A 27,545-nucleotide genomic window follows, 5' to 3' on the forward strand; every position below is an offset into this window, starting at 1 on the left:
GGGGTTGTTAGATTGGAACCAGCCATGTTGATCGAGAATCTTGGTTATCGAGCTTTGATACCATGAATACAATCGGTTCCTAAACTAGGAACCTAGGATTTGGATCAAGCATTGAGATGAAAAATCTCAATACCTTCATTCAAAGATAAGAACTCTACTTATACAAGTTTCTATGCTATCTAGTCCTATTATTTAGGAGATAATATACAACAGATTTTAGAGTACAAATTAATCAAGATAATTCCTATTTTTTACTCCTATCTTCTCCTATTATTTATCCTGATTTTTAAGAGTTTATCTTCACTGCACTTGATCCTTTATCTTCCTCGGATTATTCTCCTCTTGCTGCATATCAGCTACGGCTTCTTCTTTTTCTGATAACTCCTTAGTAGCTAGGACTCTCCGACATGTTTACCATTTATGTTAACCATGATATGTGACTCATACATTTCCAAACCTAAAACGGAGTACCATGTAGTTCTAAAAGCAACATTTTGAAATAAAAAATTCAACTAAAATATTATTAATAATGTTTCTTGCAATGTCCTATTATCACCACTTTCTTCTAGAAAATTCTCTTAATGATAATGTATGTATTTGATCCTCATGACCTAGAACTTAATAGTGGCTTAGTCCTTATGATGCCCTTGGTCAATGCAAATTAATTTGCATCTAACCTGTTCCAGCGCATGAATCAAGGTGAATAACCTTATTTTGATCTAATTTCTGTACTCTGATTTCTGAAAAATGATAGAATCCGTCATGACTCCTTAACTATCATAAATTGCTCATTTGTATTATCCCAATAGTTTCTGTATTGCTTAAATTGTATTAAAATCTTTCAATTAATCCCTTAGGTTTCTTTGTTGTTTTTTTTCCCTCTGGAATGCTTTGGGCCTGCTTTTTGCATTTGGAAACCATTCCTAAAGTTGGATTTAACATTCTCCAGAAAATATGGTTCTTCCAGAGGGACTTACCAGTGCTTTTGCTAATTTTGTTATCTGTTTGAATGCCATTGGTTTGTTTTTAGCTGAATCATTTCCCAACACAGTATTCTTTATTTATCAGTTGTCATGTTAATTGCCAAACAGTTAAGGTCTTGTTTGGAAATATTATGGTTCCAGTTTTTTCTTCCCATTTTCACTTTTTTAAAAATGGACTGGCAACTTGTTCGGCATGTTATTGCCGTTTAAAAAAAAAAAAACGTAAGTTGAAAAAATGGACTTATACATAAACAATAAAAGGTGTTTCCATGTGATTTTCCATTCTATTTCCTCTTGAATTGAATGCACCAAACACACAAGTAACAATCACCTAACTTCACTCTCTCACCTCAGTCCGTCGTCACGATCACGATCTGTTCAAAATATCTACAAATCTATTGCGAAGGAGTCACATATCCTGATTATCAGCAATCCATTCTTCAACATTTGACCACATTGTAGCCTACTGTTGAGCTGAAGGAGTGTCTCCTCCATCACCTAATATCCTTCGACTGAAAGCCGAACCTACTTCCTCTCTGAAAATGAACACAGCGACCCCAGATCTGGTCTCTCTCTCTCTCTCTCTACAGAGCGCACACACTGAAAATGAACAGGACGACCCTAGATCTGGTCTATCTCTCTCTATACACACACACACACTGAAAATGAACACAACCACCCCAGATATGGTCTCTCTCTCTCTCTCTCTCCACATACACACACACACACACTCAAAACAAACATGACACCCCAGATCTGCTCTCGCTCTCTCCCTCTCCCCACCGACTTCAGATCTGCTCTCTCTCTCTCTCCCCCCCCCCCCCCCAAAAAAAAAAAAAAAAAAATAAAAACCCACACACACACTGAAAAATGAATACACCGACTTCAGATCTGCTCTCTCTCTCTCTCTCTCTCTACTGCCACACAAAGACACTGAAAAATGAACATTGTAACCCCAGATCTGGTCTCTCTCTCCCTCTCCCTCTCTCTATATATGTATCTGTATATAGATATACAGTGAAATGGATGAAGAGTTGTATTTTATATTTTTTTCCAAGATTCCTGAATTTATTTATTTATTTTTGAATTTTTTTGAACATATTGACTTTTCCTGAACTGAATTCTATTTTGTTTTTTGGAAATAAAATTGAACACAGATTAGAAAATTACACATTTTTTTCAGTTTTCCTTTCCTTTTGTTTTTGACAACTGATGGCAAAATCAAACAATTGGTTTAGTTTCTATTTCCTCTGACTGAAATAGCCAATACACAAATTGATTGATGACCAACAATGAAAACAAACACAACAAACTATCAGCATGTTCAAACGGTCCCTAAATCCTCTTGTGGTTTGACTAGCAGGATGCCAAGAAAGGAATGGCAGTTGCAGGGAAAGTCAATGTGACACCATTGGAGGATAAATCTGTTGAAGATGAACCTGTGGTGTACGCCAGCAAGCAGGTACTGGCATTGGCATCTGTTCTGGTTACTTTTTTTAATTCTGATCCATGACACATAATTATCGTTTTCATCAATTATCCTCTTCTTTCTATTTTTGCCCATGTTTGCAATATGTTTAACCTTTTCTTTTCTATAGGAAGCGAAAGATGCTTTTAAAGCACTGTTGGAATCTGTAAATGTTGAATCCAACTGGACCTGGGAGCAGGTAATATGGTTACTCTAGTGCCCCTTCTTGATATAGTAATATCTATGCTCCCTTCCCAAGTTTTGTTTTGTTAAATGTAACATCAGGCAATGCGAGTAATCATCAATGACAAGAGATATGGGGCTTTAAGAACTCTTGGTGAGCGTAAACAGGCATTCAATGAGGTAAATCATATTTGAAATAATTCATGAATGACACAGCAATTAGATTTACCTGAAATTGCATATTTTCCATTTGCTGTGTTCTACCATAATTAATTAAAGCATGACAACCGTGCACTATTTTCCTGATTGACTTCAAATTGTGTTTTAAGTACTTGGGCCAAAGGAAGAAGCTGGAGGCTGAGGAAAGGCGAATGAGAATGAAAAAAGCTCGCGAGGAATTCACAAAAATGTTGGAAGTATGTTGCTCCTCTTGGATGATCAGCAGAACTACAACTACACCATAATTTTTTGTATTGTTATAAATGTCATGATGATTACTGGAATTCTTCTTTTATTTTCTTGTCTTTTTGATTGATTTGCCTTTTGTGTGTGTTGTTTCCTCCAATCAGGAGTGTGAGGAACTCACTTCATCCACAAGATGGAGGTAGTCTCTGTTCTCTCTCTCTCTCTCTCTCATAGTAATCACAATTCTCAGAGTAAATTATTTTAGGATTTTATGACAATCATTTCTCAAATATCTTAAATTTCTTTCAACTTTTTGCATGCTCAGTAAAGCTACCATTATGTTTGAGGAAGATGAACGGTTCAAGGCGATAGAGCGACCTGTAGAGCGTGAAGATATGTTCAAAAGCTACTTAGTGGATCTTCAGAAAAAGGTACCAATTTTAACTTCATGTGCACATGCATATGCATATGCATATGTAAATGTCAACAATGAGTAATTGATCTTGTCCTCATTCTCGGGCAAGAACATATCACCTAATTGTTTTTCTTTCTAAATGTGTTTGTATATCTTCTAGAAGATAGGTGGTTGTGATCTCATTCTAAATTAGTTGTAACCTAAATTGTATAGGTTTCCAATTCTGAATTTGGAAACTTTCCTATTCTGATTTGAAAACTTTCTAGTTTGATAGGCGGCCTTGTACATAAATTCAGTTATCCTTTCAAGGGAAATAAGATTGAATACTTTTTTCTTGTCATTCTTGACATGGTATTAGGAGCCTTAGGACATCGATCACTGCCCTTTTGTGACTTTGATTGTCGTGGCCTTCATCAATCTTCTTTCATAGGACAGGATGTCTGATACCCACAATCCCACGTCGGATTCAGTTGATTCTAGCAGTACAACGGAGATTCCGTTTGCTGGAAACAATGGTGTAGGCTCAAGAGGAGAATTACAGAATATTCAAGCATCTTACCGGTTGAATGGTAAGAACTACTTGAAGTGGTCCTAGCTGATCCACACATTTCTGAAAGGGAAGGGGAAGCTAAGCCACGTATTGGGAACCAGTCCTAAGGAGGGTGATCCCATGTTTGTAGCATGGGATGAGGAGGACTCCTTAGTGATGTCTTGACTGTGGAACTCCATGATTCCGGAGATCAGTGATACGGTCATGTTCCTAACAACAACCAAGGATATTTGGGAGGCAGTGAAGCTTATCTACTCCAAGGTTCATGATGCTACACTGATCTATGAAATAAGGACTAAAGTTGCAGCTACAAAGCAAGTTCGCAGTCCATTATAGAGTATGCAAATTTGTTGCAGACTTAGTGGCCGAAATTAGACTATTATCAGCCCCTCAACATGAAGGGTAGTGAGGATGCTGCATTACAGAAGAGATTTGTAGAGAAGGAAAGGACATATGACTTTCTCGCAAGCCTCAACATGGAGTTTGATGCAATGAGAGTTCAAATCCTCGGCAAGGAGGATTTACCTTCCCTAAATGAAGTAATCTCTATAGTATGTACAGAAGAAGGAAGACGTGTAGTGATGTTGGACAACTCTTCTGTAGAAAGCTCTGCCCTGGTATCTCTAAAGGCCCTTACTCAGAATAAGGGGTCTAGGGAGCAGAAGAAGACATTAGACAAGGACTCTTTATGGTGTACTTATTGCAAAAAGCCTTGGCACATCATAGAGAAGTGTTGGAAGCTCCATGGAAAGCCATCCAAAGGAGGACAACTGAGAGGCCAAGGGCAAGTTTGTGTGGCCAACAACCATTAACAAACTGAGCAAAGGAGTCCAGAATAGGTAGGGAGATGCTCTGGAGCAGGTTAACAAAGTTGAAATTGAAAAGTTAAGGAGCTTGTTGGAATCACTCGACAAGAAGGCGAAGAATGGTACTTGCTCTCTTGCACTCAAAGGTATCTCTTCCTCCTCTCTTACTCCACACGCTTCAAAAAATACCTGGATCCTAGACTCTGGAGCTATGGATCACATGACCTATTCCTCACATCTTTTCATCCATCTCCTATAACTCTTGTTAAAGTTCCAGAAAAATCACAATGGAAGATGGATCCTTAACCATCGTTGCTGGCCAAGGTGATGTCTTTCTTAATGAACATCTCACTTTGAAGAATGCTCTTCATGTCCCTAAAGTCTTCACTAACCTCATCTCTATTCAAAAACTCACCTTGGATGCCAACTACAATGTTGTTTTTCACCCAACTTTTTGTGAGTTTTAGGAACAAGACACGAAAAAGATGATTGGGCATGCTAGAGCAAGGGTTGGACTTTACTATCTCGAGGAACTGGGTGAGCAGGTTAAGAAGAAGAAAGCTTCCCCTATGTCATACCTTGCTCAATCCAACAAGGATCACCTATGGCTTCACCATTATCGTCGTAGTCACCCCTCTTTCTAATAAAAGAACTAAACTTCCATTTTTTGTAATCCATAGTGATATATGGGGCCCTTCCATTGTTCCTAATATCTTCGGGGCACGTTGGTTTCTCTCTTTTGTGGATAATTGCACTCGGGTAGTTTGGTTATACCTGTTAAAGAATAAATTTGAGGTGTGAAGCATTTTTCCTACATTCTACAATATGATTAAGAATCTGTTTGGGGTTGAAATCAAAAGGTTTAGATCTAATAATGCCAAAGATTATTTCAATCAATCCTTATCTGTTTTCTTTCAACAGAATGACATTATCCATGAATTCTCTTGCCCTTATACTCCTCAACAAAATGGAGCGGCTGAGAGGAAGAATGGTCACCTTTTAGTTGTTACTAGAATGCTTCTATTTCACCATAACGTTCCCAAACATTTTTGGGGAGAAGCAACCTTAACAACCACCGTTCTCAATAACATATTACCTTTACAAACCCTTGATTCTCAAAGTCCAATTTTGCATCTAACCAAGACTTTTCCTGACGTTCATATTACTAGTTGTTGGAAGCCTAAAGTGTTTGGGTGTGTCTCTTTTGTCCATGTCCCCACTTCTAACAGAAGTAAACTTGACTCTCGTGCTCTCAAATGTTTTTTTATGGATATTCTTCTACTCTAAAAGGTTACAAGTGCTATCATCTCCCTTCCAAGAAAGCTTTTATTTGAGCAAATGTAATCTTTGTTGAGAATATTCCTTATTTTGGCCATCCTTACGCTCAGGGGGAGAATCTAGTTCTAGAGGATAAGGATTAGTTTTTTATCCATCCTCCTGAGATCTCATCCTTCTCTCCCATAAGTTATTCCATAGGACGCACTGGGTATGACACTAGAGAAGCCTTCACCATTTACTCCTCGTCGGCTGTAGGTTCAAGGAGAAAAGGTCCAGTTCCTTCCCCTATGCAAGTGTTAACATCTAATTCAAGTCCTAGTCTTGTTACTGCCAACATTGCCAAGTAATTTATCTACTAAATCTATAACACCTAATTTTGAGCCTATTGTACCTACTGAATCCATACCTGAAGTTGAAACTGAAACTTTTAAGTGTGATCTTGATTGACCTATTGCCCTTAGGAAAGGTACTAGGACTTGCACTAAACATCCCCTACACTTGTTCCTATCCTATTCCAAATTGTCATCTAAACATAAAGCCTTTCGCGCTGGCCTGCATACCATTCATATTCCCAAATCCATTTCTGAAGCAATAGGGAATGAGAATTGGACGAATGCCATGGAGGCTGAGATGGCAACCCTAGAAAAGAATCAAACTTGGGAGCTTGTTCAGTTGCCTAAAGGGAAACATCCAGTGGGCTGTAAGTGGTGTACACGGTAAAATAGAAATTAGATATGTCCTTGGATAGGTACAAGGCAAGGTTGGTAGCTAAAGGTTACACACAGGTGTATGTGGTAGACTATCTTGATTCGTTTGCTCTAGTTGCAAAATTGAATACGATTAGGGTACTTTTATCCTTACCTGATAATCTAGGCTGGCCACTGCAACAATATGATGTTAAAAATGCATTTTTGCATGGGGATGTAGAAGAAGAGGTTTATATGGAGTTACCACCTAGTTTTGACCTACCAACCAAGGGAAAAGTGATGTGCAAATTAAAAAAAGGCTTTGTATGGACTGAAACAGTCCCCAAGATGCTGGTTTGGCTGTTTTACAAACATAATTCTTAGTATGGGATGCAAGCAAAGCCAATGGGATCATACTCGATTCATCCACCACTCGGCAATAGGGGGAGTGATAGTTTTGATAGTGTATGTGGATGATATTGTAGTGACTAGAAATGATGAAGAAGGTATGAACAAATTGAGAGAATGTCTAATTAGAGAATTTTAAATTAAAGAATGGGGGAGATTGAAGTATTTTTTGGGCATAGAAGTGGCTCATTTGAAGGAAGGGATCTTTATCTCCTAGTAGAAGTACATATTAGACCTACTTATTGAAACATGAATGTTGGGTAGTAAGGCTGTTGATACTCCAATTGAAGCTAATCACAGGTTAGGGGAGGTTTCGGAAGATGGTATAGTAGATAAATGATCCTATCGAAGATTAGTTGGGAGGCTTATTTATCATGTTCATACTCGGCCAGACATTGCCTATGCAGTGAGCATGGTTAGCCAATTCATGCACAACCCAAAAAAAACTCATCTAAAGGTAGTGTATAGGATTTTATACTACTTGAAGGGAACCCCTGGGAGGTCTACATCTATTTAAGAAAGGGGAAACTATGTCTCTTGTGGCTTACACGGATGCTGATTATGTTGGGTCTATGGTGGATATGAGGTCTACATTTGGTCACTGCACTTTTTTAGTGGGTAATTTTGTGATTTGGAGAAGTAAAAAACAAAGTGTGGTGGCTCGGTCAAGTGCTAAAGCGGAATTCAAGTCCATGGCTTTAGGTATATGTGAGTTATTATGTCTGAAAATATTATTGGATGATCTTAGAATCAAGTGGGGAGCTCCTATGAGGCTCTACTGTGATAATAAATCAGCAATAAGCATTGCTCACAACCCTGTTCAACATGACCGAATAAAAAATGTTGAAGCGGATATACATTTTATTAAAGAGAAATTGGATAGTGGCCTAATTTGTACCCCATATATATCCTAAGTGACCAATTGGCAAATGTGTTGAGTAGGGGATTACTTGCAGCTGTATGTCGAAGGTTGATAAGCAAGATTGGAATGCATGACACCTATTCACAATCTTGAGGGGAAGTGCCAACAATGAGTAATTGATCTTGTCCTCATTCTCGAGCAAGAACATATCACTTGATTGTTTTTCTTTCTAAATGTGTGTTGTATATCTTCTAGAAGATAGGTGGCTGTGACCTGATTCTAAATTACTTGTATCCTAAATTGTATAGGTTCCCAATTCTGAATTTGGAAACTTTCCTATTCTGATTTGGAAATTTCCTAGTTTGGTAGGCAGCCTTGTACATAAATTCAGTTATCCCTGCAAGGGAAATAAGATTGAATACTTTTTTCTCGTCATTCTTGACAGTAAATGTAAATATTTGTTTTCTCTGAGTGAGTTATAATTTTGATTTGTTTAGGGGTTGTGGCTTTGTGAATTCTGAAGTTTGAAATTGTTTTCTGAGTAATTAACTATTTCTTTTGTTTTGATGAGCCATCTGTGTGAAGCAGGTTAATATGCACCTTTAAAGCCATTACATCATGTTAAAAATGTCTATCAAATACCACGTTAACAATTCAGTTTTTTTTTTTTTGGTGATGTGATATATAAACAGAGAGGAAAGAAGAGAATCTGAACTTGCTAACTTACATATGAAACTCCAGAAATGACCATGGCAAGGCCTTGAACCAACCCCAAACAGATTGGTGTTTCAGTGGCGAAATCTAAAATAAAAAATAAATTTGGTTAATACTGGATGACAACCCTAGGAAACCCAATACTTTAGAGATACAATGAAAAAGCACTCATCAGCCTTTGGAATCCAGCAAAAAATGCATAAATGCTAGTGTTTTAGTTTACCATTTGATGCAATCCACCCAAAAGATACAGAATTAGAAGAAGGAAAGCGCCAATTTAGCACTCCAAAAGTCAGTTCATGCAAAAATGCTGCGGTTTTAGTTTACCACTGAATGGCATTGACTGAAGTAATATAGAAAAAGAAGGAAAACACCAAGTCTTTTCAAATCCTTGATATATCACTTGAAAAGTCTGTAATATGGTTCATGAGAAACTGATAAGTATATAGGTTTGGAACGTCTCTACAAGCATGGGAAAATGTAGGTAAAAAGCTTAACTTTGAACATGCACTGCTGATACAAAGTTTAAGAGTCATTCCATTAAGAACTGCTGACTTTTGACTAGAGTCTCCTGACAGAGTTTAAACAAAAAACCGTGACTAATTCAGTGAAATTTGATTTATTAGAAATTAGAGATCACAAGCTTCTGAATGGGTACTCTTTTACTATTTTGAGCCTGGGATGGACGTCCAAATGTGTGAGGCAAAATGGGCCTGATTCTGACTTCCTGACAGCAAGAAAATCTGTGCTGAACTTGGACCAATTTTTATGCCATTTGTTGGGCTTCTTCTTGAGAGGCTCCTACATCATTTGTTGTCATCATGGATTGGTGATGTCTTTTGAGATAAAATCTTTCTTGTCATTTTTCTCTGTTAACTTGGAGTCCAACCTTTGGCATTTTAGATTATGTGCTTATCATATTTATTCTTGTTGTCAATGTCATTGGATCTGAAAACAGGAGAAGGAAAAAGCTCAGGAGGAGTATCGGCGGAATAGATTAGAGTTCAGACAATTTCTAGAAACCTGTGGCTTTATCAAAGTAAAGATTTCTACAAACTTGTTTAATAATCATTATGCCTTTAAGAGGGAAAGAGGGTTTGGGGAAGGGGGTGGATTCTTGAATGTTTTATCCAATATTTCTGTTCTCTTTCAGGTGAACACCCAATGGAGGAAAGTTCAAGATCGGTTAGAGGATGATGAAAGATGCTCGCGTCTGGAAAAATTTGACCGCTTTGAAATTTTCCAGGTAGATCTTTAAGATTTGATCAAATATGGTAAGTTAGGAAGCTCATATGGATTTTTCTCCCAGGAGTATATTCGTGATCTGGAGAAGGAGGAAGAGGAGCAGAGGAGGATGCAGAAGGTGCTTACATATAATTATTTCATACAATATTTAAGTTTTTGTCTGGTCTGTTTTTAACTTCTTTTTCTCACCCATTTTTTTAGGAACAATTGAAGCGGGCTGAACGTAAGAACCGTGATGCGTTTCGGAAGATGATGGAAGAGCATGTTGCTGCCGGAATACTCACTGCTAAAACTCACTGGCGTGATTACTGCATGAAGGTAGCTACCCTGGTTTAAAATTGTATTATTAACTTTACTTTTATCAAGAAAGGTGGTTATTTTTATCCTTTTTCCGTTTTAGGTAAAGGATTCTGCACCCTATCAGGCTGTTGCGCTGAATACATCTGGTTCTACACCAAAAGATTTATTTGAGGATGTTGCTGAAGAGTTAGAGAAGCAGGTAATTGTGTTCCACTAGTGACTATCTGGTATATGTGAGGTTCATCATTATGTTTGCAAACATTTCAAGTCTTCGGATGTTACAAAAGTGATTTGGTTTTTTCTTACTGATGCTAGTGCAAATTTCTGTTGATTGCAAATGTAGTCAATTTTAGGAGCCCCTACTTGTTTTCCGTCTTAATGTTTGGAGAGAATCTAGAAAAAAAGAATCTCATTTTATAAGTCCTGCTTTTGAATTTTCAGTGGTGATATTATGGCTGAGAACACTTGGATCATTTTTAAGAACAAGAATAAAAGTGGAAATATAGATACTTGTCTGAACCTTTTGCAGTTTACTTTTGGTCTTATATTGAGCCAAAGACCAATAATGGCACTTCTAAGAAATGTAAATGAAATGGTATGAGTTTGTAGCAAAATGGGTGGGAGGAAGACAAAAAAATAAAAGAAAAAGTAAAATCTTGGTGGAAACTTTTAGGTTTGATAGCCTTATGAGATGATGGGCGATTGAATCCATGTAGCTTTTTCTACCAAGTATGATTAAGTCTAGGTGGTTGTTGCTTATGTTTTATTACGGGTGTTGTTTTGTTCTTTTACGATCAAATGTGTTAAAATGATTGAATTTTGCATGTCTGACACAACGATCAAAATAGCATTTCAATGTGCTTTCTTGTTAACGAATGTCAGGAAATAGAAATTGATATTTGTATAAATGGTTTATATATTCTTAATAATTGAACATTTTTTGAGGTGTGTATATATACATATATCTTTTTATATAAATGTTAAATAAATAGTGCAAAAGCAAATTCAACCAAATATAAGTAAGATTCCAACTAGATAAAATTTATGAGGATAAAAAATAAGTACGGCGTAAATTTATGAATAAATGCTACCATAGTTCAATATTTGGCAGGTACTTGGTGAAACATAGTTAACTTTGTTTTTCCACCTAATATTAAGAATAAAATTCGAAGGAAGATAATAAATGCTAAAAACTTGGAGTTAAGTTGTACTTGATTGTTTTTGAATAAAGTTCCCAAAAAACCTAGATTCTAATAATCAAAGTTTGGTGATAGCATTTGTATAGAAAAGCTGCTTATAATGACAAAGTTTGGCAATGCATAGAAAAGAGAATGAGAGAAAATTTGGTGATAGCATTTGTATAGAAAAGCTGTTTATAATAACAAAGTTTGGCAATGCATAATGCCCAGTTTCTCTCCTATTTTATATCTCTCAACCAGTGTTCTAAAAATCGGCCTAGGTGGCCGCCTAGGCGCTAGGCGGCTGCTGGCCACCCCGAAATTGCCCTAGTCGGGCCTCCTAGGCGCCGGCCTGAGTAATCGGCCGGCTTGGGTGCCTAGGCGGCCCAGGCGGCGCCTAGTCGGCCTGCCCGCCTTGGCGCCCAACTCGTTGGCTCAGCCATTTTTAGGGTTTTTTTTGCTAAATCATTAAATCGAACCTCCCAACCTCTCCCTATTTCTCTCTTCTCACCTGAACGCTGTCGTCGCCTCAACACCGCCAAGCTTCATCGGCCCGCCAGTAGCTCACCGCTGTCGCTGCGTCCAGCTCGATCCTCGCCGCCAAGCTTCATCGTCACCGCCTCTTATCTGTCGCGTCCTCAGCGTCATCGTCGCCGCCCCCGTCCTCGCCGTCGAGCTCCATCTCCGCTGCGGCAAGCTCCATCTGTCGTAACCTCTCTCTCTCTCTCTCTCCCTGTCTCTCTGTGTGGTTATTAGGGCATTTGCTTCGTTTTTGTTTTTTGTTATTTATTTTATTTTATTTTTCTTTTCTATTTAATATTTATATATAATTATAGATTTATATTTAGTTTTATTATTAATTATATATATTCTATAATATTTCCAAAAAATCCACTTAGCTGTTTGCTTATAGTATTGATTGTATGACTAATTAAAATGTTATTTATTAATTACAATAATTTATTTCTCATGCTTAATTCTATATATTATTGGTTTATGTTGCATTATTAATATTTTTCAACTTTGATTTAGTTAAAAATAACATCAAATTATATCACAAAGTTTAAAAAATAAAAAAAATAGCAGTTTTCTTAAGCGTCGCCTAGGCGCTTGGCCCCAGCCTGGCGCCCGACTAGCGCCTAGCGCCTTTTAGAACACTGCTCTCATCTATTTTACATCTTTTCAAACTTCCTAGTGGTTGATAATGCATAATGTAGTTAATGAAGCTGCATAAACAATTGCATATTATGCACGAACGGAAATGCTTATTTGACACTTGGGGTGACATTCTGCATTAATGTATCATACATTTGCATTGATATGACACACAATACAATACATTAATGCACGTGTCATCCCAAGTGGCAAAGCTGAGTGTCCAAGTAGCATTTCTGATACACCTATTGGTTTGTTAGAAATACTGTTGGGATGATTAGCCTGAGATGAATATTTTGAAGGAATTTTGACATGGTTTTGTTTGTTTCATTGCCCTCTTCAAATTTTTATTCACTTATAAATTCCAACTTTTGAGTCATGTGTTTGACCATACAATATTTATGCTGGTTATCTTTTTAGCTGGACGTATATGTTGTGGCTTTTTAGTTTTTATATATATGCATATTCTGGGTATTGTATTCCACCTAGTCATGCAATTGAGAGTTAACTTCTGTTAGAATGTAACACCACAGTTTCACTCAAAAGTGCTAGTTTGAGGTGACTATTAGGATCATTGAACCAACTAATATACTTGAGACCTCCCTAGTAGACTCTAATGTAGAATTGGGTCATGACCAACTTCTCTCTAATTCTTGGCGTCTGCACTAAGCCAGAAATCCCATATCTCAATCAGACCTAAGTCTCAAATCACTCTTCCTACACCCTTTCGGTAGTGGTCTTGGGTTAGCACTGATACCAATTTTAACACCACACCACCCAAAATTTTTAATTGAAGGTAACTATTGGGTTCATGGGAACTGAGTAATATAACCTAGATCTCCCCCCAGTAAACTACTGATGTGAGATTGGGTTGTAACATAAAACTAGTCTAATTTAAAATGAACTGACTGCATGATCCCATAAGTGAATTGAAAGTTTGATCTGCATTGGATTTTGCTTCTCGTTTTTGGGGTGAACATGCTGAGCATTGCAGGTATTTGTTGATTTTTACTTGCTTTGATATGCTCTAATTTCTTCATGTAGTAGTTTTGTGCATGTTTCTAACTGTTTATTTTTTTATGTTTTATTTGACAGTATCATGATGACAAAACTCGAATAAAAGATGCTGTGAAGTTGGGGAAGGCAGGACCTTATTTGCATTTTTCCTTAAATAGATCACCTATGTGGCTTATGTTGATTAAAATTATTCTTCTTTCTTATTGTATTGTTGTTTAGGTTACAATCACATCAACTTTGGATTTTGAAGATTTCAAGTCTGCTATTTTTGAGGGAATAGGTACCTCTCCAATACCTGAGGTCAATGCGAAGGTATACCTTCCTCACAAGTGATAGCTTTCTCTTTCTTCCATATGTTTTTGTCTGTCACAGACGAAGTTTATTTCTTGTACATAGTGTTTTAGATGTATTCTAATGGCTGTTTGCTTATGGGACTTGAATAAAGTCTTACCATGTGATCATCTATGGGAAGTTGTTATTTTTCCAGTTATATATCTGGAAAATATTTATCCCTTTTCATATCACTAACTCATCAGCTCACTAGATCAGGTTCTGATGACAAAATAAATATAGGCATTGTTTCCTTACTTTTGTTGCCCTGATTGATTTATGAGGATGCGATTTACCGTTGGAGAGTTAGATGATGCTTTACCCTTGGTTGGGACTTGTAGTGGAATAGGTTCTTTGTAAGCAGTGATCATGATTGTTGTAAAGGTCTTGAGGCTTGCATTGAGAGGATTCAAGATTCAAGTAAATTTAGGATCAAGATTGATGCTCTTGGGGGAAAGCAGCAAGTTTAGGCTTTTCCTTCTGGATCTATGGCCATATGTAAATGTGTTCATTTCACTTGTGTGAATCTTTTTTTTTTCTCCCCTTTGTGAACATATTGTATGACCTTTTGTCTGTTTGTCATTGTTGTCTTTAATCCTATAGTTTGATGTGGTTTTTACTCTAATCTTGTGATTTAATTTTTTTCCTGTGTCTACATATTGTACTAACTTTATCTGTTTGTCTTAATTTTATAGGCGCCTTTGTCTGTTTGTCTTAATTTTGTTTAATCCAATAAATGCTATGTTATTTTTACTTAAATCTTGTTGATTTAAACCCATCCCCCCACCGGCGCGCACGCGCTATGTTGTATAACCTTATGCCTGTTTGTCTTAAATTTATCTTTATTCCTGAACATGTGCTGTGATTTTTCCTTCAATCTGATGTCAATATTTTTTTTTCTAATAGTGCAACATGCCTTTACATATTCAATGCTTGATTTGGAACTGTATTGACTGGATTCTCTTCAATGCAAACTTATGTACTTTTGGGGTTGGGGCAAATGCCTGTGGGTACTGTTCACATTTGTTTAATTCCAACCAAATAATGTTAAAAACAAGGCTCCTTTCTAAATTCTAGAGATAGGATCTGTTCTGACTTAGGAAAGCTAGACTGAAAAATTATCTTCAACCAATTCCCATAATTCCGAGATCAATCAACATTTTCCCTTCACTAGTTTGTTGTAATCCCACATAATGTCTAAAATCTCTAAAACGACTTCTCCCATCTCAACAAGAGAAGCATTGCTAATCGAACAATCAACCAGTGGTGCTCTTGTTGGTGAACTGCCTAGAATGCACCATTCATACTGCCTAGATGGTGGGAACTACCTTCAGTGGTCTCAGACGTTTTTGAAGGGTCGGGGGAAAATTGCTCACCCCACTGGTCCAACACCTAAAGCCTCAGATCTTGCATTTGTTGCTTGGGATGTAGAAGACTCGATGTTGATGTCGTGGATATGGAGTTCGATGCTACCCAAGGTAAGTAAGAACTATATGTTTTTATCTATGGCCAGTGTTCTAAAATGCGCTAGGCGCTAGTTGGGCGCCAGACTGGGTCCTAAACCTAGGCGGGGCCTAGGAAAAATGCTTTTTTTTTTTTTAACTTTTTGATGTAATGTAATGTAATGTTATTTTTAGATAAATCAAAGTTGGAAGGACAAGTAAAATAATGAAATTAAGATTGGGAAAACAAACTGTTAGATTAGTTCTAGGTTCGAGAAGGCAGAAACAACAATAATGCAACATAAACCATATTCGAAGAATCTAACTATTTAATTGGATTTCTTCCTCTCCAGATTCTTCTAACACACGATCTTCATCGGACTCAAAATTAAATTCATTGATTTCTTGCTCATCTTCTTTTTCTGATTGAAAATTATTTTCATGAAGCTCTCTCATGCTAGAATTTCTTCAAGGTTGAAGCATCTTATTTGCTCCGGATGCTTCACTAACCACTTCCCAAGTAAGCCCCGTACTAGGCTCAACTTCATCTCCTCCATCAACAATCCATTCTTGTGCATTACTAGCAAGCAACACATCAACATTCCTTTCCTTCTCCCCTTTTTTGCTTGTTCGTCAATTTCACATTAAATTGGATATAGACTAGATTGTTTAATCGATTCACGTCCAGTCTATTTCTTTTTTTTGTATGTATCTACATAAATAAAATGAAAGCAATATCATTATACATGATAAGTGGATAAGGATAACTAATTGATATTAAATAAATATAATTCATAGAGATAATGAAATTAAAATATTAAAAACGTTTTAAAATATACACTAACCCCTTCAAAAGTGCTCCAATTTCTTTCACAACCAGATGAGCCATGAGCTAGTGCTTAACGAGAGAATCCTTCTTGTCATTCATTGCAAGTTTGGAGTTTGATTTCCATAAATCATCCACCATGTAACTACATAGGTCAAACAAGTATAAACAACAACATATTCAGCCTTTATCCCACTATGTGGGATTGGGTACATGAATTCTAGACTTTTATGTATTTCTGTCTTTTGTCATATCTTCATTTAGGCCCATACACTTCATATCAAACTTTAATGTCTCTCTCAAAATTTTCTTGGGTTTGTCTCTACCTCTTTTTTTGACTAATTGTTCCATTTCATCAACTCTTTTCACATGAGCGTCTCTTGGTCTTCTTCTCAGATGACCAAACCATCTTCGTCTAGTCTATCTCATCTTCTCCTCGATTGGCACTACTCCTGCCTTATTACGAATAAGTTCATTTCTAATTTTATATTTTTTTGTATGGCTGCACATCCATCTTAGCATCCTCGTCTCCGCTACACTCGTCTTTTGCTCATGCTGATATTTAACTATCCAATATTCTGAGCCATACAACAAGACTGGTCTTATAGCTGTCCTATAAAATTTTCCTTTCAGTTTTAGTGCGATTTTACCATCACATAACACTCTCGATGCATTTCTCCATTTTAGCCAACCTGCATTAATTCTATGCGTGACATCCTCGTGAATTTCTCCATCTTTTTGAATCACCGATCCCAAATATCAAAAATGGTATTTTCTTTGTATGATTTGGTGTTCTAATTTTATTATAACATCCTCCACTCTTGCATTCTTACTAAATTTACATTCCATATACTTTGTTTTCTTTCTACCTAATTTAAATTTCTTAGATTCTAAATTGTTTCTCCACAATTTAAGCTTAGTATTCACTCCCACTTTTGTTTCATCCACCAACACTATGTCATTTGCAAATAACATACACCATGGCACCTCTGTCTGAATGTGTTTAGTGAGTTCATCAATTATTAAAGCAAATAAGTATGGACTTAGTGTAAAACCTTGATGCAGTTCCATTGTAATTTTAAACAGTTCAGTATTCCCTCTGCATGTTCTGACCCTTGTCTTTGCACCATGATACATGTCCTTAAGGGCTTGTATATAGGTTATTCGGATTCATTTCTTCTCTAAAACCCTCCATAATACTTCTCTAGAGACCCTATCATAAGCCTTTTCTAGATCTATAAACACTATGCAGGTCCTTCTGATGATCCCGATACCTTTCCATTAGTCGCCTCAGGAGGTATATAGTTTCCATTGTTGACCTACCAGGTATGAAACCAAAAGTGATTTTCCGAGACATCTGTTTCTTTTCTGAGCCTCTGCTCTATTACTCTCTCCCAGAGTTTCATGGTACGACTCATTAACTAATTCCTCGGTAATTTTCACAGTTTTGAATATCTCCTTTGTTTTTGTATATAGGAACTAAAGTACTCTTCCTCCACTCATCTCGCATCTTTTTTGATTTAAGAATTGCGTTAAATAATTTCGTTAGCCAGAAGATGCCCTTTTCTCTCATGCATTTCCATGCTTCTATTGGTATATTATCCAGTCCCACCACTTTATGATTTTTCATCTTTTTTAGTGCTTGCCTTATTTTTTTTGAACTTATGCGTCGATAATATTTCCTTTCGGAGTTACTAAGATGTCCCAACCTAACTCTTGTGTTCCCACCATCATTGAATAATTTTGTGAAATACTCCTTCTATCTCTCCTTAATTGCTCTCTCAGTCACTAATGCATTTTGGTTTTCATCTTTTATGCATTTTACTTGGTTTAGATCCCTTGTTTTTCTTTCTTTTGGTTTAACTAATTTATATATATCCCTTTCTTCATCTTTTGTATCAAGTCGTTGTCACACACGAGCGATATTCTTCCTGAATTTCTTTCATTGCATTCTGTTATTGCTTGCTTTAGATTCTGCTATTGTTTTAATTTCCAGCTGTATTAGTTTGTTAGAGAGAATATTCTAAAAGCAGCCCACGTGTAAGGGCTTGAATAGGACAAAATGGTTGTTATAACCATTTAGGGAAGGAATCCTCTGGGCTACGTCCATATGCAGAGGCCTATATATCCTTCTTAGACCTTTGGGTCCATCAATGAGATTATCAATCGAATTTAAATTTCTCTCTTTCCCTCTATATTCGTCTGTTCTCCCTTGCTATTCTTCCTTTCTTTCTCTCTACCCAGCTCATTACTACTATCGCTGATTAACTCTAAATCAGCTAGCCAGCTCGAGTCACCAGCCGTAACAATTTGGTATCAGAGCGACGGTCTTGGTTGGATTAGTGGAGCATTCTTCCATGGCGGACGGTACCTACATGAAGAGCTTCGAGACACAGCTACAACAGCTCGGCTCAACGGTGACCGACTTCCAGAGTCGCGTAGATCAGTTAGAGCGAGGATCAGAGTGGAATCACGAGGCGATCTTAACGTTTGATCGCCGAATGGAAAATTTGGTAGGAGAACTCGAGAGAAGGCTCGATGGGGCTTTGTCTCAAATGCGGGAGGATAATGCGCAAATGAGAGCAGAGCTGGGAGCCCAACTCCAACAGTTTATGGTTATGTTCACTCGCCAAAATGCTGTGAGATTGGCTCCTGTGTTTCCCCCTAGAGATAGAACAGAACCATTAATACCAAACGTCAGGAGAGACAGAGTAGCAGGAGATGAGGGGGCTGGGGTGGAACTGGAGGGTGATATAAGGAATGTGATGGAAGGTGGACATGAAGGACAGAATCGTCCCCAGCATTTGGGGTTCCCGACACCCAGGTTGGAGATTCCGGTGTTTGATGGGAATAATCCCCGGTGGTGGGTGAGAAAATGTGAGCGCATGTTTGACTGGTACAATGTACCTGAGGAAAGGAGGGTAGCCTTAGCTTCAGCCTACTTTGATGACTTAGTAGACGCTTGGTATCAGGGGTGGATAAGGATCAGGGACAACCCAACTTGGGTGGAGTTCACTGGGAGGTTATGCTAGAGGTTTGGAGAAAAGAGTATGTCAGACGTTATTGAAGAATTCAACAAATTAAAGCAAGTAGGAGAGGTGAATGCCTACCTGAGGAGGTTTGAAGAGCTGAGATCACTGATGATCAACAATGACCCCCACCTCTTAGAAGCCTACTTCGTCTCTAGTTTCTTGAGCGGGCTCAGCCATGATCTGAGGCCTATGGTTAAAATGATTCGGCTTAGAACAGTGGAGCAGGCGGTAGAAAGTGCTCGACTACAAGAAATGGTGGTTGAAGCTTTGATGAGGAAGCAGAGGCAACAACACCGAGCTGTCAGCTGTCACGGGAAACTCAGCCCATCAAGGAGATAAGGTACATAATCGAGATTGGGGTAGAGGCGGCCAAGGTGTTAGGAATTCAGGGGGGCCTAGCTCTGGGGGAAAATATAATGAGCTGAGGAGGCAGATGGGGTTGTGCTTCAGATGCGGGGATAAATACTATCCTGGGCATCAATGTAGGAGGTAGCTGTTGTTATTAGAAGGGGACCCGAAGGAGAAATCAGAAGTAGAAGAAGATGAAAGAGAAGAGGACGATGAGCTCGGGGAAGAAGACACAGGTGAGATTTCACTCCATGCGTTAAAGGGGGTGACCAATAACAAGATCATTAAGGTGGAAGGGAAGGTGAAGAATGACAGCTTGTTGATCTTAATTGACAGTGGAAGCACGCATAACTTCGTGGATGAAGGGTCTGCAAAAAGATTGAAGTGTTCCCCCAAGGAAACTCAACCCCTCAGTGTGACGGTGGCTAATGGGAACAGAGTGATCAATGAATCGGTATGCTAGGGGTTTAATTGGGAGATACAAGGGGAGAAGTTTGAAGCGGACCTGAGGCTGTTGCAATTAGGGGGCTGCGATGTGGTACTAGGGGTTGACTGGATGAAAGGAGTGAGCCCCATAAGCTTTGATTTCAATAGGATGGAGGTATCCTTTGACAAAGAAGGAAGAAGAATGACTCTCACGGGAGGGAGTGAGTTTGGGACTTGCCGAATGATAATAGGGAAGAGGCTCCACCGGGTGTTCAAGAGTAAGTGGAACTAGCTGGCTCAACTGTTCTCCATTGCAGCAGTGGAAGAAGGGGCCGAGCAGAAGCTGTATGGGGAATTATGCTTGACTGTCAATAACCAGCAACGTGAGCTTGACAAGGTACACCTTCAGGCCCCTATTGATGAATTGCTATTAGAATTTAAGGACTTATTTACTGAACCAGATACTCTACCCCCAACCCGAGCCTTGGACCATTCAATCCACCTAAAGTCCAATACCGAACCCATAAATATCAGATCATACCGTTATTCTCCCGTCCAGAAAACAGAAATTGATAAAATGGTAAAGGAGATGCTGAAATAATCCTTCATAAGGCCCAGCCAGAGCCCTTTCGCTTCACCAGTTCTCTTTGTTAAAAAGAAAGATGGATCTTGGTGTTTTTGTGTGGATTACCGGCAATTAAATACCTTAACTATCAAAGACAAGTATCCTATACCCTTGATAGAAGACCTAATGGATGAGCTACACAATGCCAATATTTTTTCAAAGCTGGACCTTCGTTCGGGATACCACCAAATAAGAATGAAACCTGATGATGTCCATAAAACAGTCTTTAGAACCCATCATGGGCATTTTGAATTTTTGGTGATGTCATTTGGGCTCACCAATGCACCGACCACTTTTCAAGCCCTAATGAACCAAATCTTTGAACCCTATTTAATGAAATTCATACTAGTATTTTTCGATGATATCCTTGTTTATAGCCTAAACTTGAACCATCATTTACAACACCTCAAAACCACCCTAGAAGTCCTTAGATCTAACCAGCTCTTCATCAAAAGGTCTAAGTGTTCCTTTGGGCAAGATCAAGTTGAGTATTTGGGCCATTTGATATCAAAAGAAGGAGTTATGACTGATCCCAAAAAGGTGGAAGCCATGCTAGCTTGGCCACGGCCCACGACAGTGAGGGCTTTACGGGGATTCCTTGGCCTTACCGGTTACTACTGCCGGTTTGTTAGAGGATATGGAGTGGTGAGTAAACCTCTGACCAACCTGCTTAAGAAAGGCTCATTCAGCTGGGGAAAAGAGGTTGAGGAAGCCTTCGAGAAGCTGAAGATAGAGATGAGCAGGGTACCTATTTTGGGACTGGCAGATTTTTCTAAACCTTTCATGTTGGAGACAGATGCCTGCCGGGGGGGGGGCATTGGGGTTGTGCTGTCAGAAGGAGGAAGGCCTTTGGCATTTCTAAGCCAAGCATTAAGCCCAAGGCATTTGGGATTAAGCATCTATGAAAAGGAATTCTTAGCGATGCTTATAGCGATGGAAAAGTGGCGGCATTACTTAGAGAATGGGAAGTTTATAATCAAGACAGATCATGAAAGCTTAAAGCATTTGTTGCAGCAAAAATTGCAAACACAACTACAGGGAAAGGGGATGGCAAAATTGATGGGGTTGGACTACATAATTCAGTATAGGAAGGGCAAGGAGAATGTGGCTGTTGATGCCCTTTCAAGGTGCCAAGAAAAAGGAAGTTTGAGTGCAATCACTACTGTAGTACCAGCATGGTACAAGAAGTTGTCGACAGCTATGAAGCAGATGAACAGGTGAGGGGAATACTGGAAAAGCTAGCAATGGGAATTACAGAGGTTGAAGGTTATGCTTTACAGGAAGGGTTGATCAGATTTAATGGCAGGATTGTTATTGGTGATAAGGGGAGTCTGAAGAAAAAGATCATGCAGTCCTTGCATGAATCCCCTTTGGGAGGGCATTCAGGAGTTCAAAATACTTACCTTAGGGTAAAGCAGTTGTTCCAATGGCCCAAGTTAAAGATTGATGTCACGAAATTCGTCCTGGCCTGCGACACTTGCAAGAGATGCAAACATGAAAATGTACCCTACCCCGGTCTTCTTCAACCCCTGCCTATTCCGGACCAAGCTTGGACTAGTGTCTCTATGGATTTTATAGAGGGGTTGCCTAAATCCAAAGGGAAGGATAGTGTGCTAGTGGTAGTAGATAGGCTGACAAAATTTGCCCATTTCATAGGACTGTCTCACCCTTTTACAACGCAAGAGGTAGCAAGTCCTTTTTGGACAGAGTAGTGGCGCTGCATGGAGTTCCAAGTACTATCATTTTGAATAAGGAAAAGATCTTCACAAGTGAGTTCTGGCAATGACTGATGAAGTCTATGGGGGCCAAACTTAATATGTCGACATCATATCACCCGCAATCAGACGGTCAGACGGAGAGGGTCAATCAAAGCTTGGAAACCTACTTGCGGTGTATGTGTATTCTACAACCCAAGAGCTGGCATCGGTGGTTAGCATTGGCCCAATGGTGGTATAACTCTAATTACCACACAACCTTGAAAATGTCTCCTTTCGAGGCCAACTATGGGTACAAACCTCCCATTCTACCCGCCTTACAAGGACAGGCGACTGCGACCGCGACCGTTGTGGAAGAATACATGCAACAAAGAAGGATGGTTTTGCAGCAACATAAGCAGGAATTAGCTTCCGCCCAAAATAGGATGAAGCAGTATGTGGACAAGAAAAGAAGTGAGGGGGAATTCGAAGTGGGAGAGAAAGTGTATCTCCGGTTGAAGTATCCTCATCTGAAGGCCCTTACCCAAGGACCGGTGTCCAAACTGAGCCCCAAATACTTTGGTCCCTACCCCATCATGGCTCGGGTTGGGAAGGTGGCCTACCGACTACAACTTCCCCAGGGAACCCACATTCACCCAGTCTTCCACATCTCCTTATTGAAGAAATCAGCTGGGGCTGAGCCAGTGAATACTGCACTGCCCACCAATCCAAAGGAGATTTTGAAGAAGCCTGAGGCCATTCTAGACAAAAGAGTTAGCTACTGCCAGGGAGTACCCCTCATCCAGGTGTTAGTGAAGTGGTAACACGGAGAACAGGAAAGCAACACGTGGGAGTACCTACCAAGTCTTCTCCAGCAGTTTCCCACGGCTGCCAGCCTACTTAGCATTTCTTGAGGATAAGAAATGATTTAAGGGGGAGGGAATTGTCACACACGGGCGATATTCTTCCTGATTTTCTTTCATTGCATTTTGTTATTGCTTGCTTTAGATTCTGCTATTGTTTTAATTTCCAACCGTATTAGTTTGTTAGAGAGAATATTCCAAAAGCAGCCCACGTGTAAGGGCTTGAATAAGACAAAATGGTTGTTATAACCGTTTAGGGAAGGAATCCTCTAGGCTACGTCCATATACAGAGGCCTATATATCCTTCTTAGACCTTTGGGTCCATCAACGAGATTATCAATCGAATTTAGATTTCTCTCTTTCCCTCTATATTCGTCTGTTCTCCCTTGCTATTCTTCCTTTCTTTCTCTCTACCCAGCTCATTACTACTATCACTAATTAGCTCTAAATTAGCTAGCCAACCAGAGTCACCAGCCGTAACAGTCGTTTATATAGATTCTCACATGCTTTTGGCCTTGCTTCACTAACAACTATTTTTGTTGTATTTTTCGTTTCTTTATAATTTTTTAGGTTTTCTTCATTGCTACATTGATATACAACTTTATAGCAAGTTTTTTATTTCTAATTTTCAATTGTACCTCTTTATTCCACCACTGAGACTCCTAAGGTTTGGGACTTTACCATTTGTCTCTCCAAGGACTACCTTTGCTGTGCTTCTCAGGGTAGTAGCCATTTCCCTCCACATTTGGTTTGCCTGTCCTTCTCCATTCCATTCCCTTTTACCCCTTAATTTTTATTTGAAGATTAATTGTTTCTCCTCTTTTAAATCCCACCACGTAATTCTTGGATTTTGTTTTATGTGATTTTTTCTCTTCCAATTTCTTACTTGGAGGTGAAGTACCAAAAGTCTATGTTGAGTAGTCAAACACTCTCCCAGTATCACCTTACAATCCTTACAACATAATCAATCCTCTTGTCTCATGAGGAAGTAATCTATTTGGGTGCTTTATGTGACATTTTTATATGTAATTAAGTGTTCGTCCCGTTTTTTGAACCTAGTATTGGTTAGGATGAACCCATATGCCATAGCAAAATCTAGAATAGACTTACCCTCATTATTAATTTCCTCGATTCCATACCCTCCATATACCTCTCTATAGCTGTTTCCGTCTCTATCCATGTGACCATTTAAGTCACCTCCTATAATCACTTTCTCTTCTTTTGGTATCATTTATATGTCCCTCTAGGTCCTCCTAGAATTTTTCTTTTATCTCCTCTCCTAACACCGCTTGTGGTGCATGTGTACTAAAGATATTAATAGTCATTTTTCCTAGACCAACTTTCACCATAATAATCCTATCCCCTATTCTCTTTACATCCACTACGTCATCTACTAAGCGTTTATCCATAATAATCTCCACTTTATTTTTCGCTCGATCATTTCCTGTATACCATATTTTATATCTATTTTCTGATAAAGTTTTTGCTTTTTTTCCTACCCACCTTGTCTCTTGAAGGCACATAATATTAATCTTTCTCCTAATCATCACATCTATCACTTCCATAGCTTTGCTTGTTAATTTTCTTATGTTTCATGACCCAATCCTTAATCTATGATTTTGATTCTGATTTTGGCTTTGATTTTATTTTTGATTTTGGACTAGCTTCTTTACCACATTCGTCCAAGGAAATGCGAGGACCCTTGCTTATTTGTCACTACATTCGGGAGGCAATGCAGCGGTCCTAACTCACTTGATACTACATGCTGGCAATATAGCGCGTCGCGATGAAGGGTTACGCTCGAACGGTTTTTCATAGTTTGTCTAGAGTTTATGTTTTGGATCCGACTAGGTTTTACATTGGTTGTCGGCTACCTAACACAACTGTCCTTTTTTATCCGGACTTGGGACCGACAATGGATAACATCTCCAGGCGGAGTTAGGTTAAACAAGTATAAAGTAAACAAATTTATACACTAATACATAATACAAAGGATTAATTGAATTTTATATTTGGATTATAATTGTCGTCATTTTTTGCATACCCTGGAGCTACCCATGGTTTCTCAAAAGCTCCCCTCTTTGCAAGTATATTTTGACAACTCAACATTTATAACATGGCATTGCAATTCACCATGATAAAATATCTCCACACAGTTAAAAAATTCATCCATCACTTCATGATCAAGTTGTATATCCATATCCTTGAAAGAGTAGTAGGGATTCAAAAGATAAGTTGCAAAATGCAATAGACAATCTAGCCTATCTTTCACCCTTACTTCAATAATTTCCATAATAGCCTGATAGTTCTTCTCAAGATTATTTAGGGTCTCCTTAATATCTTCATTTGCCTATTGAATCTCTCCACATAAAAAGCCCGTAGAAGACTTTTTATCTGCATCAACAATTCGAAGCACCTTCACCAAAGGTGCAAAAACCTTAAGGCATACAATCACATCGTTCCAAAACAAAATGTTCATCACAGTAGCATAGGTTGCTTTCCCTTTAACAGTCTTCGACCATTTGCATTCCTCCCATTTAGAACTGATAAACATTGTCCTCATTTGAGCATTTTTCTTCATCAAACTCTGTAGAGTAAGAAAAGAAGAAGCAAATCTAGAGACTCCTAGTCTCACTATATCCCTCTTCTTCATAAATGACCTCATTAAGGACAAGGTCTTGGCTCGATCAATGACTTTCTTATACCTCGAAAGTTTTTCAATACTTTCAAGTATCAAATTGATGGTGTGAGTAGGACATGAGGTCCAAAAGATATTTGGCCTCTTCACCTTCAACAATTTTGCCACTCCCATATTGTTGGCAGCATTGTCGGTTACTATTTGGATGATATTTTGTGGCCCAACTTGCTCAATGCACTTGTCCACTTACTCAAAGATGAGTTCATTTGTATGTGTTTCATCTAAAGACTCTCTGCAAGAAGGAAAAACAGTACTCGCGTTAGAATTAACACACAGGTTCATGATGCTCCTCTTTTTTTTGTTTGCCCAAGTATCTGTCATAATGGAGCACCCATTTCGTGCCCACTCTTCTTTGTGCTTCTTCAGTAAGTCTTTCGTTATGTCAACTTCTCCCTTTAATAATGGTTCTCTCAACTGGTATTGACTGGGAGGTTTGAAGCCCGACCCAATTTAACCAACTACCTCAATAAACAATTTGAAACTATCATAATCAATAGCATTGAAATTTATACTTATTTTGTACACTTATCTAGCACAATATTCATGAATAGATTGTGTTCTCTCTTTAAAGAGTGCTTCGCTGATATTTGCTGGCTTTGCATCATTCCCGCACTCAAACAAGTTTTAGGGTTGATGGAGCTTGCAAACTTATCCATAGGGCCAAGAGTATGGGGCATTTTTTTGCTCTCTAACTCTTGCAATTCATCTTCATCATCCCCTTCCCCCATTTCAGAGATAGTAATAGAGGATCTCATCAAATCTTCCTCCTCCTTATTCTTCTTCTAACTGTTTTCCTTAGCAATAGCATTCTTACATGTGGCTGACGTGTTCTTTTACGCCTCCAAACATAAGTTTACCACACAACTTGCATTTAATTTTATCCATATTTTTCGGATCAATTAACATTCCACACTCCCATCTGACACCATTTGACTTTCTTTTTTTTTTCCCCTAAGTAATTGACATTGAATTAAAATAGACAACTAGCTAACGACTCTATGAAACATTAACATAAATTATTAAGTTTAGGGTTTAGATTTTGTGAAACATAGCTTATAAGCGTTACAAACAATAGAATCAAACAAAGACAGAATAAAAATAACAAAACCAACTACAAAATAAAACACAAACAAATAAGAAAGATGAACAAGATCAAAATTTAGACCTTAACTAAGGAAATCCAACATCAGCAGCAACAAGCGTGTGCACGGTTGCCTTTTGTTGTTGCTGTAGCAAGCAGCAACAACAAGAAGCAGCCACTACAGCAACGCTTGCTGCTGCAAGTAGCAATTTTTTGTACCAGAGGAAGAAGAACTACAGACCCAGATGATGGCCATACGTATCGGAAGAAGAAGAGCGAGAACCGGCAGGGAGAGAGAGATGATTGGTGGTGGCGATGCAACGAGAGAGAGAGAAAGCGACTAGTCCACGAGAGACGACCTAGGCGGCACGCGACAAGAGAGAGAGAGAGAGAAAGGGGAAATATTGAAAGGGAAAGAAAAAGGGAAGGGTGAAATACCAAATACCCAAAAGGCGGCTAGGCACTGTGGCCAGGGGTCACCTAATGCCTCGGCGACCACCTTTTAGAACATTGTCTATAGTAAGGAT

General features: G+C 38.6%; 1 protein-coding gene across 4 annotated transcripts in view; it reads left to right on the top strand.

Annotated features, from left to right (window-relative positions):
• LOC127808051 (pre-mRNA-processing protein 40A) overlaps window positions 1–27,545 on the top strand; it is a 91,730-nt gene that overhangs the window by 48,412 nt on the left and 15,773 nt on the right. For 3 of the 4 annotated variants that reach the window (XM_052346373.1, XM_052346376.1, XM_052346374.1), the window contains exons 12-24: window positions 2,344–2,445; window positions 2,582–2,650; window positions 2,737–2,814; window positions 2,964–3,050; window positions 3,204–3,238; window positions 3,365–3,470; window positions 9,717–9,797; window positions 9,912–10,004; window positions 10,068–10,121; window positions 10,205–10,321; window positions 10,404–10,502; window positions 13,732–13,779; window positions 13,873–13,965. In XM_052346373.1, coding sequence (XP_052202333.1) covers window positions 2,344–2,445; window positions 2,582–2,650; window positions 2,737–2,814; window positions 2,964–3,050; window positions 3,204–3,238; window positions 3,365–3,470; window positions 9,717–9,797; window positions 9,912–10,004; window positions 10,068–10,121; window positions 10,205–10,321; window positions 10,404–10,502; window positions 13,732–13,779; window positions 13,873–13,965 — 1,062 coding nt within the window. The remainder of the gene's footprint in view (window positions 1–2,343; window positions 2,446–2,581; window positions 2,651–2,736; window positions 2,815–2,963; window positions 3,051–3,203; window positions 3,239–3,364; window positions 3,471–9,716; window positions 9,798–9,911; window positions 10,005–10,067; window positions 10,122–10,204; window positions 10,322–10,403; window positions 10,503–13,731; window positions 13,780–13,872; window positions 13,966–27,545) is intronic. The other variant, XM_052346375.1, reaches the window with a different exon arrangement.

The sequence above is a fragment of the Diospyros lotus genome, chromosome 8, assembly GCF_014633365.1.
Source record: "Diospyros lotus cultivar Yz01 chromosome 8, ASM1463336v1, whole genome shotgun sequence".
Classification (NCBI taxonomy): Eukaryota; Viridiplantae; Streptophyta; class Magnoliopsida; order Ericales; family Ebenaceae; genus Diospyros; species Diospyros lotus.